A 10969-nucleotide genomic window follows, 5' to 3' on the forward strand; every position below is an offset into this window, starting at 1 on the left:
ATGGTACAAGGTTGTGAGTATTATCAGAAAATATTATATAAGGAAAAAGCAGAAGGTTGAATCAAAAGAAAAAGAATTCTTCTTCCTTGGAGGCGAAATCAGTGGTTTGACTAAGGTACCATTCTTCCGAAATCAAAAGTAGATGTTTTTGTTTGGTCATGTCTTAGTCTACATTACTTCATGTGGGGTTTTCTTGGAAAAGATACTTGGGTGGTTTGTCATTTCCTTCTCCAGTTCATTTTACAAACGAGGAAACCAAGCAAACAGGGTTTAGTGACTTGCACAGTCATAGAACTAGTGTCTAAGACCAGATTTGAATTCAGGAAGATGAGTTTTCCTGACTGCATCCCCAACACTCCTCTATCCAGTGCACCACCTAGCTGCCAAACAATAGCAATGCCAACACCATTCTTCTGAAATCAAGGATAGATATTGGAGAATAAAGTTCCTGCTTCATTTTGGGACTAGGAGTAGGGGAAATCCAGTTATTTTGGCAGAGTGAACTGGAGAAATAGAAAGAGAATTCAGATTTTTCAGTCAGGGAAAGGAGAACGTAAGCTAGGAAAAGGCTGGACCTGAGTGAAAGGACAAATCAACTAAGTCCAACCTGCCCTAGATGAAGGTGAATCTGACTCACTCACACTAAGGCATCTGACATATAGTTGTTGCTTCATAAATTATTGTTGATTGACTTGTTTACCCACCCTAGATTGGGAAAATATGTCATCCTGGATCCAAAGCTTGACTGGCTAACCATTGTTACCTTACCTATTCCTACAACAACCTTGAATCCTGGTTTGAGTATCTGGGCTCTTGCCTTCTCACCCAACTTTATGTCTGATAGTCTCGCCCCACTTCAGCTACTGGGTTTCCCTCTTTTAAAAAATTTCAAAAGTTCCCTTACTAAGCTTTTAAGAATGCAAAGTGTCCCCCCAGTGTTTTGTTATATAGCTAGCACAAATATAATTTCAAATGAGAAAATTTATTTGAAGCAATTTACCAACTTTGAAGTGCTATATAAATGTTAAGTATTATTATTCCCTTTTTACAGGGGATGAAACTGAGGAGCAGTGGTTATATGACTTGTTCAAGGTCACATAATAAATTTTGGTGCATTTAAGCCAGGATTCTTGAATCCAAATTAAGCATTTTTTCTTTCATATGTCTCTATGCCTGAATCCTTAATCAGGTGCCCTAATGCCCTAGTCTTTTGGGGACTAAGACCTATCCTCTTGCTCTCTCTAGGAACAGAATCTCACTCCCAAACCCCAATCCTTCTGACCAAATCCTTATTTCTAATTCCAAACATCACCAATGATAATAACTTACCTTACCCGTCTGTCTCACCTGCCAAATTACTCTGCTGCTGAGCTATGCCTGTCTGCTAGAAATATCTAGTCATCTCCCATCACTAATGCTAAATAGCTGCCTGTCTAGCTGTCTGATTTTGACCAGTAGGTGATCACATGGTTTCTTTGTGATAAGATCTTGCCAGATCACTTCATCTTTTTTGACAGAGTAACTAGCCTATTTGTTCAAGGAAACACTAGAGGTATTTGTAACGTAAAATTTAATAACAGACTTTTATAAGGTCTGTCATGACATTCTTGTGGACAAGATTGAGAGATTATGAATTGTGTGACAGCACAGTTAGATGGATTTAGAATTGGTTGAAAGGCAAGACTAAAAAATTAGACTTGGGGTTGGAAATGTGTAGCTTTTATATGGCCCATGATCTCAAATGGTTTTTATATCTTTAAATATTATAAAACTTTATTTTAAAATGTAAAAACCATTCATAGATGGTAGGCTGTAAATTGGCTTGGTCCAAGGGCCATAGTTGGGCCCTCGAATTAGATAGTAATGATTCTATGACACTTTAAAACAAAGACAATTGGAATGCCTCAAGAAATATCCCTGGCCTTTTTCTAATTACTATTTTTTAAAAACCCTTACCTTCTACCTTAGAATCAATACCATGTATTGGTTCCAAGGCAGAAGAGAGGTAAGGGCTAGGTAATGGGTGTTAAATGACTTGCCCAGGGTCACACAGCTAGAAAGTGTCTGAGGCCAGATTTGAACTCAGGACCTCCTGTATCTAGACCTGGCTCTCAATCCACCCAACCACCGAGCTGCCCCCCTCTATTTACTATTTTATGAATGAAGACATGCTTTTCAAATCTACTATTGATGAAAATCAAGGAAGGATAGATAACATTCAATATTGCTGTCTAAATCTCAGGAAGCAATGATCTCACTGTATTCTGTCCTAGTTAGAACATATCTAGAATGTCATATTCAGTTCAGAGTACCACACATTAGAGTTGGGTGGTTCAAGATATATATAGGACTTACTGTAAGTCACATAAATAAAATAAAGGTGGGGATCTGAAACAAAGAATTAAGATAGATTCCTTGTTTCCACCTGAGATTTGTTGTTCCTTTTGTGTAAAATAACTCACTGTCCCCAACCCTTTTATTTGCTGGGAAAATACAGGTTATACAAGCAAAAGACATTTAATGAATGCTAGGTAATAATATCCTAAGTAATGAATGGGTAAAATAGGTCACAAAACACAACTATGTAAAAGAGAATAACAGTTACACTTAGCATCTGCTCTGGAGCCATTCCCCTACTCATAGTTTGAATTTCAAAGATGGCAACTGTTACCTCTGATTCTAGGGTTAACACTATGGTTACTCCTACTCTTAATCTGGAGCACATAAGCCTCTACCAGTGTGCTTCCCATTCACAATCAGCTACTAGATTCAATTAGTTTTTAGCATAGGCATCACTCAAATGGCATTGGAAGAGAGTAGCTACAAACTCTTCCAATAAAACAACCTGTTGTGTACTGTTCCCCAAACACAAAGTCCAGTGGAAAAAGTGGACTGAAAGAAAGAAACTGAAAGCCCCCTGGGAGTTAGGTACATGTGGAGGGTGCACAAGACAACTCACAAACCTGGAATTCCGGAGCTTTGATATCTATCCTTTCTAGATTCCTGATGACATTTTCTGCAAGTTGGGGTGTTTGAACATGGGTGACGCTCTGTATTAGGCAAGGCTAACTTCCAGTGGGGCATAGTATCTGCGGGTTGGGGGTTCAACTGGGCTTGCTCTTCACCGAGCCTAGAATCTCTGTTGAATGAGTCAATCCACTTGATTATATGGTCTTGTCTTTTAATGGACATCTATAATCTCCATCACCTCAGGCTCTTCTGGGGATTTTCTGTGGTTTTTTTAAGCTGAGCTACTGTGTTTTTTTTTTTCTTTTTCAGGAAGGATTGAGACCTTTGATGTAGGATTATCAAAAATCTCTCCATTTCTATTTTTTCTGGTCCTCTGCTTTGAGATTTGTCATAAGGCAAGGAGGTAGGAGAAACATAATCTTTCCCTTTAAAAAACAACCCCCCCCCAAAACCCTTACTTTTGTCTTAGAAGAGTGGTAAAGACCAGGCAATTGGGGTTAAGTGGCCTGCTCAGGGCCAAACAGCTAGGAAATACCTGAGGCCAAATTTGAACCCAGGTCTTCTCAACTCCTGGTCTGGTGCTCTATCCACTGTACTACCTAGTTGTCCTTAGCCTTTCCTTTTAACAATGCTTCCTGGAACCTGGAGGAATCTATGAGAAAAACCACTATCCACATCCAGAAGAAACATTGTAGGAGTAAAAACACCAAAGAAAAACAACTGCTTGAATACATGGGTCAAAGGGATATGGTTGGGGATGTAGACTCTAAATGAACATCCTAGTGCAAACAACTACATGGAAATAGGTTCTGATCAAGGACACAAGCAATACCCAATGAAATTGCTTGGGCTTCGGGAAGAGTGAGTGGAAGGGAGGGAGGGAAATAATGTGATTATTGTAATCAAGGAACAATGTTCTAAATTGACTAAATAAACTAATTCAAATGAAAAAAAAAACCCCAATGTTTCCTGGATCAGGGCTATAGACTGCACCCTAAATTTGAGTGGCTATCTATTACATTTCTGAAACCATCCATTCAAACTAGACCGACCTTAGGCAATGCCCATATACTGAATAACCAATAGGCAGCTTCAGAATTTGGAGTTCCTTAGTTTTTATAGTGTCAGTTTTTCCTGTTGCTTACCAAATGAGTAGCTAAGGAAAGGGTGACAAGGTAGTCTCTGTCCTATTCTTAAGTTTACTGTTTCTATTGAATGTTAGCTTGTCTTCTTATGTAAACAGAGATCTAGATATTGCAAGAGATGTTTATATTCCATATATATTTATCTATAGCTCTATATGAAGAGAAAAAAAGAGAATGGAAAAAGGAAGAGAGACAGAGACAAAGACACAGAGGCAAAGAGAGAGAATGAGAGAGAGAGAGAGAGAGAGAGAGAGAGAGAGAGAGAGAGAGAGAACCAAATTAAAGCTTCAAATCCTTTAAAATAGAGAATGGAGTAGTAAAATTGAGAGAGACTTACCCTTCTATTTCAGTGCCTTGGCTCTTGCTCCTATAACTTTCAACTTTACTAACATCAAAAGGGGGCATACTTTTACATCCCCACCTCAGTGAAAAATTCTCAATCATTGAAAATCACTTGGGAGAAACCAGGTTATCTATGAGTGTGCTAAACAGCATACGTACTTAACATTTTATATAGTTCTCATTGCTAACACAGACAACATGCTCAATACAAAGCACAGTGTACTTTTATTATATTTATCATAATTTATTATATTTATTTTTATAACACATAATAGAGTTGTATACAACAGTGAAGCAAATAGGCTACGTATAACAACAGATCACATGAGTATATAGAAATAGGAGCCACCAGAGAAGTATATACCATAACACTATGTCAAACATTGCAACACTAGCATACAAAGTTGTCATTGCTCACAGTTCACCATAAATATGTCTCTATCACCCCCTAATGGCAGCTCTTATATTCTGATAGTTCTCTAACTTGATCACAAAGCTTTGATTAAATATCTTCTTTGAAGCAAATATACTTTTATTCCACTGAAGGAATGTTCTTCTTGGGAAATTTTAATCCCATGACATAATGATGATGAAGACAATAATAACAATATTAATATGCTTTCTAGTTTCTTCAATTAACTTTTTTTTTTGCTACTAGTTAAGGAAACAGAAAGTTGCATTATATTTAAAAGTCATTTTAAAGTCACAAAACCCTAATGTTGCAAATGATGAGGATATTATCAAATATGGAAAAGGCATATTTGAATCTTTTCTAGAAGCTGTCATTAGGGGATGTTTCTGGCACAGATTTAGAACCCACATCCCCCAGGATTGGCTAACTAGGTGATGTGAACTTTTATGAAAAAGACAAGGAGAGGGGGCAGCTGGGTAGCTCAGTGGATTGAGAGCCAGTCCTAGAGACAGGAGGTCCTAGGTTCAAATCTGGCCTCAGCCACTTCCTAGCTGTGTGACCCTGGGCAAGTCACTTGACCCCCATTGCCTAGCCCTTACCACTCTTCTGCCTTGGAGCCAATACACAGTATTGACTCCAAGATGGAAGGTAAGGGTTTAAAAAAAAAAAGACAAGAAGGACTGATCATCTTAGTTTCCCCTATTCTTCATCATAGTTGAAATTAAAAATTTTTTTTATTAAAGCTACTTCTGAATAAACATGTGAATAAATATATATATCTTATATGTATAAATATATTTTTATATATTTTATATATCTAATGATCAATTCTTAATAACTTATCAACTGCCCTGAACTTCCTCTCCATAATGAGACAGCTAGATCAAATAATATATCAAGCACTGGACCTCAAGCTAAGATAATTTGTGTTGAATCAATTTTTCTGACATTTACTAAGTATACATCTCAGATTCTGAGCAATTCATTTAATCTCATTTTATCATTTATAAAGCAGGAATAATAACAGCTACTTCATAGACTGATGTCAAGATTAAATAGCTACCAATTATGTAGAGCTTTGAGCAACTAAGTGGCATAGTGGATAGAACACTGGGCTTGGAATCAGGGAGAATCATTGCCATGAGTTCAAATCTGAGCTCAAACACTTACCAGATAATGTTAACACTCAGTAAATCATTTAACCCAATTTGTTTTATTTCCTCATCTGTAAAATAAGCTAGAGAAGGAAATGGCAAACCACTCTGGAAACTTTGTCAAGAAAACCCCAGTCATGAAGAGTTGGAAATGACTGAACAACAAATATAGTTTTTTTAAGATTTGCAAAGCACTTATTACAAATATTAACTCACAATAATTCCATGAGGTAAGTGTTATTATTATCCCCATTTTACAGATCAGGAAACTGAACCAAAAAGAGATCAATTGATACATACAAGTAGTAAATGTCTGAGGCAGAATTTTAACCCAGGTCTTCCTGATTCCAAGTCTAATACTATATCCACTATATAGTGGAACCAACTACCTGGCTGCCAGATCTCAAATCAGATAATGTATGAAAAGATCTTTGTAAATACGGAAGTACTACATATATATGTGTTTGTGCAAATATACATAAATATGTGCATATATTAGCTATGATTAACAACTCTACAACCACATCAATGTCTTCTTCAGCCTTCTACAAAATTCCTAGCTTTTACCAATTTGTCTCTTCCACCCATCCACTCTATTCATCTGTTTTACCCTCTAATGATTCCATTTTCCTTCTCTTAAGGAAAGAGAATCATTTGAGATAGTCTAAGGAATGAACTTCCTGTCCTACTTGAGATGACCTTTTCATTTTCTGTTCCCTAACCTTTCTTGACCCTGCTCTATCCTTTTGTATACTCCTTAATGGGTCTTCATTCTTTTCCTCTTTCAATCTAATAATCTTAGTCAGTGTCAGAGCTATTGAGGGAAGATCATCAACCTAAAATTATAATAGCTGGAGCTTGGAATTTATCCAATCATTCTAGAAAAAAATTTAGAATTCAGAGAGAACAGTCACTAAATTCCTCTTATCCTTTGACCCAGAGATCCTATTACTTGATATATAACCTAAACAGTTAAAGACAGAAAGGTCCCACATATAATCAAATCTCTAGTCCATGAGGAGACTCATCATCGACAGTCACAGAATTACACACACACACACACACACACACACACACACACACACACACACACACACACACACAAAAGAAATGGGAAACCACTCCAGTGCCTTTGCCAAGGAAACATCAAATGGGATCAGGAAGAATTGAACATGACTGAAAAACCACTAAACAACAAGCTTAATGATGCTCTTCCTAAAACATAATGTTCCAAATGTTTGACTAGGACAAAATACACCAGAATTGTTGCTTTCCTTATTCTGGATGATATAACTGTTGTTCAGAAGCTATCTTTAAGTGCCACCTCCTACTCTGTTTGCCAAAGACAAAAATATTTTATTCTCCAGAGAATAAAATTTCTTACAGAGAAATTTGTAACTCAATTCTGTATTCAATATCTATATTTGAGAAATGATCGCTTTATCAAAGAAACTTGCTATTCAATTTTCTGACATTACTTCATCATCTAGGGCAACTTTTAGCAAAATATATAGTTTTCCTGAATATTGGTTTAAATTAGATCTGGTTTTGTTTTTGTTTGTCTGAGATCATGATTGCTATTCCTGACTTTTTTCCCTCTGCTGAGGCATATTACTCTGTGTGAGTGCTTCTCTTTTTCAAATATGTCTCAATGTTGATAATATATTGCTGGATTTGATTCCTAACCCATTCTGCTATATGCCTCTTTTTATGGGTAAGCTCATCCCATTAACTTTTACAGTTGTGATTACTATGTATTTCCTTCCATCCTGTTTACTTATATTTCTTCCTCCCTCTTTCTTCATATCCTGTGCCTGCTCAAAAATCTGTTTTGTTTCTAAGCATTGTCTTCCTTTATCTGTTCTCCCTTTTATCAATCCCCAGCTTTTTCTCTCATCTCCTCCCCTCCTATTCCCCTGTTGGGTAAGTTATATTTCTATATACAACTGAACATTTGTGTGTATGTGCATTCTTTGCTTTTTGAACCAATTCCAATGAGAGCGAGGTTCAAGTATTGTCCTCTACTCCTCTCTTCCCATCCATTTATGAGTTTTTTCAAAGCTGTTAATTCTCTTTTCATAATTTTCTTACATCGCTCATTTTTCTACCCAATTTTTCCTTTACTACCTTTTAACTCTTTCAGGAATTCTTGTTGGGCTTGGGACCAGTTAGCATTTTTGAAGCTTTTTTGGATTTGTGTTCATGTTGTCTTCTTATGAGTTTATGTCTTGGTTTTCCCCACTGCTATATTAGATTTTTATGGTCAAAATATTTTGTTTGTTTGTTCATTTTTCCAGTTTATTTTTAAAAATTTTGAATTTTATGGTAAAGTTGGGCTCTGCTCACAGAGACATAGTGAGTCACTGTCCCAAACTTCAAGCTTTTTGGTGCTACTGTTCTCAGAGCTTGTTTTGGTGGTCTGCAAGTTTGTAGTGCAGCCAAGGTGATGTGATCCTGGGAAAACTATGGTCACAGCTCTCTTGGTTTGTGATCTAGTATTTACCCAAGGAATGGCCCCTGGTCCTCTAAAACTACATGTGCTAGTGCTCTTCTTTGCTTTGGAATTGTCACCGGGGGCCCTGTTCCCTTGTGAGAGACCAACAACAGTCCTCTCTGCCCTAGAACTGAGATCTAGAACTGCATATGGTCAATAGAATTGCCAGTCTGGGCCAGCTGTATACCAGTGCCATCAAAAGGTCACCTGCAATTTCTTTCTTACCAGTCGTCTGATTATTATTATTATTATTATCATCTCTGGGCTCACAGTTCCTGAATCCCACTATCGCTGAGACAGCAGTCACATCTCCAGTGTTTGTGGGCTGCAGACAGGTCCCCATCCCAATGCTACAGACTCCTTCTGCCAACCTCTTAAATCTTTTTAGGCCAGGAAAATGTTTCACCCTGCCATTTCATTGGCTCTGCTACTACAAAATTTGGTTTGAGGCCTTATTTTAAAGTTATATGATGAAGAATATTAGGAGAGGTCAGCTGGATGGCTTCCCTACAATCCACCATCTTGACTCCACTGTATCACATGTTTTTGTATTTTGCTCAGTTTATACAGTGTCCGCATAAAGCAGGGTCATTGGGAAAATGCAGCCTAGAAATGTTAAGCCATATGCTTTTATGTGAAAATGTCATATATTCCATATTAGACAGTGAGCTCCATAAGAACAGGGACTATTTTGGAGTTATTTTAAAAATTTTCCCTACATTCTTACCTAGTGCTCCACTCATTGTAGGCACCCACAAATATTGAGTTGAAGAATAAACCTCAAGAGACTCTGACATCATTGCCTACCTTCTCAGATATCTGGAGAGAGAAGAATTGATTATCACAGCTTTACTTAGTTTCCCTTTTTGTGGTGGGAAGTTAATTCATGGACTGGAATAGAGTAAACTTTGGGATCTTTATTTTTCTTCAGAGAATCTCCCCAGTGCTTTCTTCATGGCATTCATCACCTCCTTGTTCCTCAGGCTATAGATCAGAGGGTTCAGCATAGGAGCCACTACAGTATAGAATATAGATATCATCTTCTCAAGTTCAACTGTGGAGGTGGCTCGGGGCCACATGTAGGTAAAGATGGTGGCTCCAAAACAAAGGGAGACCACAGTAAGATGGGAGGCACAGGTCCCAAAGGCTTTGCGACGTCCCTGAGCAGAACGGATACGTAGGATGGCTTTAACAATCTGGGCATAGGAAAATAGAACCAGGGAGCAGGGTAACATGAGTACCACAAAGACTGAGAAGGTCACCATGATTTTGTTGAAGGAAATGTCCACACAGGCCAAACGCACCACTGCTAGGGTCTCACAGACAAAGTGATTGATAGTATTCTTACAGAGGGGAAGTCGAAAGGTAATGATTGTCTCCATGAGTGAGTTCAGGAATCCAGCAGTCCAACAGGCAGCAGCTAGAGCAATGCAGAGTCCACCATGCATAATGACTGTGTAGTGTAGAGGATAACACACTGCCACGTAGCGGTCATATGCCATTGCTCCCAGCAGGAAGAACTCAGTCCCAGCCAATCCCAGTGAAATGTAGAACTGAAATACACAACTACAAAATGGGATGGACTTCCTTGAAGATAGGAAGTGGATGAGCATTTGTGGCACAGTGCTGTTCATGTAGCAAATATCCACAATGGAGAGGACACTAAGAAAAAAGTACATGGGGGTATGCAGTCTGGTATCCAGCCTGATCAGGTGGATGATAAGGAAGTTTCCCAACATAGTCACCAAGTACATGACCAGGAAGAGGACAAAGAGGTAGAGCTGAGTCTTTTGATCATTAGACAGTCCCAAGAGGATGAACTCATTCACCCATGTCTGGTTGTACTTGGCCATATGATGGTAATTGTATAGGGATGAGGAGACAAGTGGAAAGACTTGGATTCTAGAAGGAAAAAAATTCCTAATTAATTAACTTTTCTATTTAATTATCTTTCTTTAGAAATGGAAGAGAAATACTCAAGTGTTTTACCTTAAAATAAAAACAAAAACAAAACCCGTTTTTAACACATTTAGTTAACAATAAATCAAATAAATAAAATAATTTAACAATAGTTTAATTAATGATAAAACCAATAATAATTATAGTCTATAACTCTAACATTATGATATTGATAAAGATCCTTATTTTACAGAAGACAACACTGAGTTCCAGAGAGATTAAGTGATTTGCCCAAGTTCATGGCATTAAATAATTTTTTTAGCAATTTTGGGAAATGGATTTTTTCTATACTTGTGTCTAAGAGTCTTATTTTCAGAAATCTTGCTGAAATTTGCCATAGTGTACCATTTGCATAATCCTTTTTTTATTGGTATCCCAGCTCCTCCTCCCCAACATTTCTCCCAATATCACAAAATTCTCAATGGAATGAAGTCTTCTAACCTCACTTCATATTTTGCTAATTCCTCCTCCCTGTCCATCTATCTACCTCTCT

At 37.5% G+C, this 10969-nt stretch overlaps 1 protein-coding gene across 1 annotated transcript; it reads right to left on the reverse strand.

Moving 5' to 3' along the window:
* Positions 1 to 9325: 9325 nt before the first annotated feature.
* LOC100013123 (olfactory receptor-like protein OLF3) lies at positions 9326 to 10370 on the reverse strand. Its single transcript, XM_001367473.3, has one exon. The coding sequence runs from the start codon at positions 10368 to 10370 to the stop codon at positions 9435 to 9437; it is 936 nt and encodes a 311-aa protein (XP_001367510.2). The 3' UTR covers positions 9326 to 9434.
* Between the last annotated feature and the right edge of the window lie 599 nt (positions 10371 to 10969).

Source organism: Monodelphis domestica, chromosome 5, assembly GCF_027887165.1.
Source record: "Monodelphis domestica isolate mMonDom1 chromosome 5, mMonDom1.pri, whole genome shotgun sequence".
Taxonomy (NCBI): domain Eukaryota; kingdom Metazoa; phylum Chordata; class Mammalia; order Didelphimorphia; family Didelphidae; genus Monodelphis; species Monodelphis domestica.